At 38.9% G+C, this 6,158-nt stretch overlaps 1 protein-coding gene across 2 annotated transcripts in view; it reads left to right on the forward strand.

Moving 5' to 3' along the window:
• The first annotated feature begins 2,325 nt into the window (after positions 1–2,325).
• The window catches only part of piwil2 (piwi-like RNA-mediated gene silencing 2), a 25,597-nt gene continuing 21,764 nt past the window's right edge, over positions 2,326–6,158 (forward strand). The window contains exons 1-3 of one of the 2 annotated variants that reach the window (XM_015027569.1): positions 2,326–2,436; positions 5,012–5,422; positions 5,503–5,596. In XM_015027569.1, the coding sequence (XP_014883055.1) occupies positions 5,012–5,422; positions 5,503–5,596 (505 nt within the window). In that variant the 5' untranslated portion in view covers positions 2,326–2,436. The remainder of the gene's footprint in view (positions 2,437–5,011; positions 5,423–5,502; positions 5,597–6,158) is intronic. The other variant, XM_015027577.1, reaches the window with a different exon arrangement.

Here is a 6,158-nt window from a genome sequence, read left to right on the forward strand (position 1 = left end):
GCAGCATTAGACATGGCAATCTGACACAGATGAGCATAATGTGAGCAGTCAGTGAGTTGCGGTTCAACGTCTATTAATGTGGGTTATGGCTAAAGGCAGATAAATGAGGATCGCCTCTCCATAGGCCAGGAGTGAGACACACATGGGTTATCTTGTTTTCTTGGCAGCAAATTGCGGCTTTCCGAACATGACCTTAACAAAATGACACATTCAGGCACCGGGCCACAAGCTAGGGTACAACCAGGTAATTTCATCATGACAACGAAATGTAAGTGAGGAGCTGAAGAGAAAAACACAGTTGTTTTAGAAGTGGCTAGCAACAGAAAGAGAGTCCTCTTCTGTTCATAGATTGTTTTTCTTTCAGGTGTTGTACGTAGGTGACCACAGGAGTCGTCTCATTCTCTGTCTTTTTAAACCATCCATCCCTTTTATCTAACACGGTTAACCTTGCAGGGTCAAGAGGGGGCCTGGTGCCTATCTCCAGCGGTCATTGGACGAGAGGCGGGGTACAGAGACAGACAGGATAAACAACCATGCTCACACACACACACACACTCACAACTACAACTTTTTAGAGAGACCAATTAACCTTCCTGGATGTGTACAGGGAGAACATGCAACCTCCACACAGAAAAACCACAGGCCAGGATACAAAACCAAGATTTTCTACTGCAAGGCAACAGTACCACCAACTGCACCACTGTGCAGCCCAAACCCTGCTTGCCTCAACATCAACTCTACATCAAAGCACCTCCTGAAGTGGTAACGCTTGAAAATTAACTTAGCACAAATTGTTTGCAGAGAAACTGACAGTATCACACTAAGGAGCTTGAGTGTATACACAAACTGAAAAAATAAGAGTCAACTTGTGAAATTCTGAGTAATCCTTGAAAACTGTATCAGTATCAAAGTCAGTGAAGAAAAAGAGATTTCCAGCACCTGTTCTTATCCGAACTGGTCACAAAAACATGCCAAAGTCAATCCCATGTTAAAAATCAGTTTGACTACAACAGCTGTCAAATACAAATAAGTTAAATATTCATATATTGTTGGTAAAATAGTATCATGGTGTGTATTTTAGTGGCTGTCAAGAGGTTTTTCAATCAGAGTTTGAATGGATCTAATTAATCTAAGTGCCAGAGATGAAAGTTATTTCCAAACTGCGGCTTGTATATTTGTGAATAAACAGTGCAGAAGTAAATGAATAATAAAAGTATGCATGTGTGTATATTAAACAAATTCTTTCGCATGAAAATGCTGCCATAATTATAATAAACAAGTGTAGAACTGTGTGAATGGTCACTTGTAGGCTCAGAAACAGGACCAGGATTCAGCAACTAAAGCGAAACACCTTTCCTTGCAAGCAGCTGAAGACTTTTGGAATTTTTCAAAAATAACTTTTGATTTGGAAAACTATAATGTGACTGGCTGTTTCACAATTTACTCTCTTTAATGTATTTACAATTAGGGAACTTTTCCAGAGGTTTACTATTTTCAAGTTACGCACATATATGAAACAATCTAAAAGTAGAATTACTGACATCTCTCTATTAGGACCAGCTGGAGAACATTGTAAATCAGGGGTGTCCACAAAATGTTTTTTTCAGGTGGGTCAAAGTTGACAGGTCAAAACTGCTTGCAGAATGAAAAAAAAGGGGGAAAATAAAATCAAGCAATTAAAGTTGTCTGATTTTGTTGTTTGTTGTTGAAAACAGATATTATTCATTTTAGGTCTATGAATGTAAATGATTTTGCACATTTGGTGTATTAAAATGAAGGCAACAAGTGTTCAGTTTTTGATTGTACAGATTTATTCTGTTGATTTGAGTCACTTTCTTTAAAAAACACTTGTTATATTCTGCCAAGTTGAATGAATTAAATAAAAGCTGATTTGGGTGTAGCAAAGTCAGCTTTTCAGTTAAAGTCTCTAAATACATGTGGTTCTACTTATGAAAGCTTGGTTATAAAAAAGACAAATACTTTGTGTTATACATTTTTTAAAAAAATAATTGTTGGTAAACATTTTACCCTGTTAAAAATAAATAGTTTGGACAGGCCAGATTTATAACATTCTTGAACTGCAGTTGGTGGGCCACCCAAAATCACTCCACTGGCCTATAATGGCCGCACTTTGTTCACCCCTGTTGTAGATAGAAAACTCATTTTGCATGTTCTCAAACCCACAAAAACAAATTCTTTTCAGGTTGCACCGGTGTTGTCCACTAGGGGGCAACAGAGGACTTTATTAAAAAATTAGATTGACAGATAGCGTAAACCAATGCCTTACTGTAAAATGTTTGAGTGAACCAATAGGATATCAGGTGGGCGGATCCAACAGAACGCGAGACGATCGAGTCTGTCAGATTGAACAGGGCCTAATTGAACACCTGGTAAAACGGAGCGGAAAATACACTTACTCGGATTTCCCATATTACTGTAAGTTTTTGAAAGTAATTGTAATATCTATGTGTGTTGAAATGCTTAAAGTGTAGCCCGAATCTCGTCCACATGTAATTTCAAGAGGTTAAGGGCGTGTTTAGACTTGTTCTTTTACACGTGGATAGGTTAGCTAGCGGATGTAAATTTTCTCTTTGTCGAAGTGGAAAATTCCCAGTTTTGGGGATTTTGTTTTACTTTTCTGATTTAAAAAACTAGTTTGTTCCATACGACATTTGTCTCATTCACTAGATAATAAGACTATAATGTGTGAAATCTGAATGTAAAGGTTTTTAATAGTTCAGCAATTCGGCGCCTTCCTGTCTGGCTAATTAATATTAAGGGTTTCAGAACAGATATTGTAGCAAAAATTGCTCTTTTTTGTTAAACCAGTCAAATATGAATCAAGGTTTATCTAATTTTTCCCGTTTCGCCGCACAAAAGTAATTTAGATAAACTATTAAATGTTATAATTTAAATGAGAAAACAAATTGATATGTGGCCCCGTTTAGACCGCTCTCCATTTCCTGAGTTTACCGTTCTCCATGCGCTCAGGAAGCTCGCGGAACAAGGAAGGAACGTAAGCCTTCACATCGAATGAAATAAATAGTTTTGCGTTCATTACTGTTTGGCAAGTTTTGCATTAATTTTGCTGTAAGCACACGGTAATTCATGTACCACTTGCGACCTCATAATATTCCCCCGTTTTCCCTCCTTGCGTGGTTTACATTGCGGGGGCTTTCCATTCGTGGGATGTGGGGTTATAACTTATGAGCTCGACTGTCAGACTCAAGTTTAATTGCTCACGTGACCCCATTTTTTTTTTAGGGGAAAGCGGCATCAAATGCCCCCATTTGACTCCGTTTCTTCACTTTCCCTGCTGTCATCTTCATCTCTTTCTGGAATAATTGTTTCTGTAATAATTTTGCCAGTTTTTAGAAGTTTCTACATGCCTGTGGAAGACTGATCCTGCCAAAATTGGTAATAAAAAGAGAAATCAATAAATGGCTTGATAAAAATAATTAATGAGGACAACTGCATCCAAGAAATACAAAATGAGAACGTTCCTTACTTACAGCTTAGATCTTGATTATTACCAGTAGGAGAGAAGCTGACTCTGAATGTGGACCCACCAGGCTCCCATCCAATACTCTTACCCTTTTGTCACTTTACCGCAAAAAGAGAGGCAAAAAAGAACATGAGAAAAAAAAGAAGAAATCTGTAAATAAATGGAGAATGGAGTGAACAGGAAAGAAAGAAAATGCTGAGGAAATAGAGAAAATAAATGTATGATGAAAAAAGTGACAGTAAATATTAAATTCATACAGAATATTGGGGGGAAATTAGAAAATAAAGGAAACTAAAATAAGATTATAGAGAAAAAAGAAAACTTAATGAGTGTTAAATTATTACTGTTAAAAATGTTAAATTCTGTTCATCACACTGTATAATCAATTAAGTAGAGAAAGTGTTTTTGTTTTTTTTTGTTTTTTTTTTTTGATGAAATATTTGCCACATGAATTACTTTATCAAGACCACTACTAAATATATTTGCACCAATCAGTTGGCCAGAGATCTAAATCTGCCAAATTTCCCCTGTCTGGCTCTGACCTGGCATCAACAATCAGCATTTGACCTGGCAGTCACTCATTCTGTTTATTACATGCATCCACACTGAAAATATAATGTTCTTTGAACTGTTTGAGGTAAATATAAATAATTTTATTCATCATAGGTCATTGTTGCAGTCCACTGTTTATTTGAGACAAGGTTTACAAAAATCAATGTTGTATAAATAAAATGCTTTTTGGAAAAAAAAAAAAAAGAAAAGCCCGTTTTGCAGAGTAAAAATTGACCTCTGGCCACAGTATTGGCTGTCATAGAAACATGTTGCGCTGGTAAGAAGCTGTAAAATATTCTGAATCTGGCATAAAATCTACTTACTCAGTATTAGCCAAGGCAAACATAACATGCTGTTGCCATGTGTTTGGGACCTCCATGTTGGAAAATCAAAAAAAAACTTTACAGTTTACATTTTGTTGCTATTTAATTTATATACATATAATTTATTGTTTGAGGGTTCTCCATTGTTTTAACACTAACAATAACAAGGTTTCCCCCCTAAGACTCGCTAAGCCAGGTGGTTAGGCCCTCGGGCAGTCATTCAAGTGGCCCGCCATGTTTTGAGTAAAAAAAAAAAAGGGCTAAAGTTGACAGGAAATTTGAAAATATCACTTGATAATCATGTGTTATGAAAGATTGGAAGACTAATATCTGAACACCAACTATAAAGTCTTAAAAAATAAAAACTGATAAAAAACTTAAATAAAGCAATGATTAGCCTGGTGGGGACAAAGGTTAAGCCTGGTGGCCCGCCAGGCTTATAATACACTGAAGGAAACCCTGAATAATAATTTTATCACAGTAAACATTAAATCCAATATTTGTCCATTCCAACCCTTTTGATGCATTATATTGAGACATATTTGGATTTAGCCTTTTTTTCCTAAGGGACATATTTAGTTTGAAATAATTTCTCACCTTTCTTGACCACAAAATCTTTTCCGTTAAATAGATGGATCCAAGGAAACCCCCTGACCTCAGTGACAACGCAGGCTTCCAAATGCTGGGACGCGGACGAGGACTCCAGCCTGTGGAAATGGCTGTAGGACGTAGTAGAGGGCTGCTGCTTTCTGCAGAAGGGCTGGGGTTAGGACGAGCCAGGGGTTTCTTGCCCCCTGGTGATATCCCTGCAGGACGAGGAGTGCTGCCGCCCTCCACTGCGCCAGGCAGAGGGCTGCTGGTGCAGCCTGACGAGGTGGGAGTCGGCCGAGCCAGAGGCCTTCTGCTCCCATCAGCTGAACCCGGGGTCGGGGTCAGCCGAGGAGCAGTCCTGCCTAGACTGGAGCAACAACATGAACAGAAGCACATGTTAGAAACACCTCCAGCCCCAGCAGGAGACCCTGCTGTTCCACGAGGAGAAGAGGTTGGCGAATTTCTCAATTAAATGTTTTTCATAAAATCAGATTTGCTTCAATGGTAACTGAGGTTTCTGTTCTCTTACAGGTTTGCGCGCCGCCCTGTGGTCAAGGGTCAACTCTGGTGTCCATGTTTAGAGGAATGGGTGTGACTTCCTGGGGAAGAGGAACTCCAGCAGTGGGTCAGTACTACAAGACTTTGAAAAAAGGATACATTAGTACAAAAACCCTGATATACCGTATTTTCCACACTATAAGGCGCACCTAAAAACCTTCAATTTCCTCAAAAGCCGACAGTGAGCCTTATAATCCGGTGCGCCTTATATATGGACCAATATTGAGCCACAACAGGTCCAGCAACGGACCTTACCACAGGGGCCGCGTTTCATTGGCTAATGCCCATTTTACGTCACAGCGCAGCTACCACACGCCTGACCGTCTCACAAACACAAGCCACAGTAGTAAACACATGCTAATGTACATTGTGGACTAGCAGACCGGCAGAAAGTTTTTGCGTCAGGACTCGAAAAAGAATGGTTCTCCACTCTCAGTGGGGAATCTGTACAGGCGATGTCAGGCATCCTGATCATATTTGTGAAACTAAAATTCACAGATTTCCAAAATCTGAAACGGAAAGCCTTGCTTGGATCAAAGCTTGGGCACGACCGCATTTGCAGCTCAACCCTCGTAGGATCAATAAGAACAAAGGAGTGTGTGCTGGTGTAAATATTATTGATTTGTGTT

This window comes from Poecilia latipinna, unplaced genomic scaffold (genome assembly GCF_001443285.1).
Source record: "Poecilia latipinna isolate Pla-1442-1.1 unplaced genomic scaffold, P_latipinna-1.0 Scaffold8, whole genome shotgun sequence".
Lineage (NCBI taxonomy): Eukaryota > Metazoa > Chordata > Actinopteri > Cyprinodontiformes > Poeciliidae > Poecilia > Poecilia latipinna.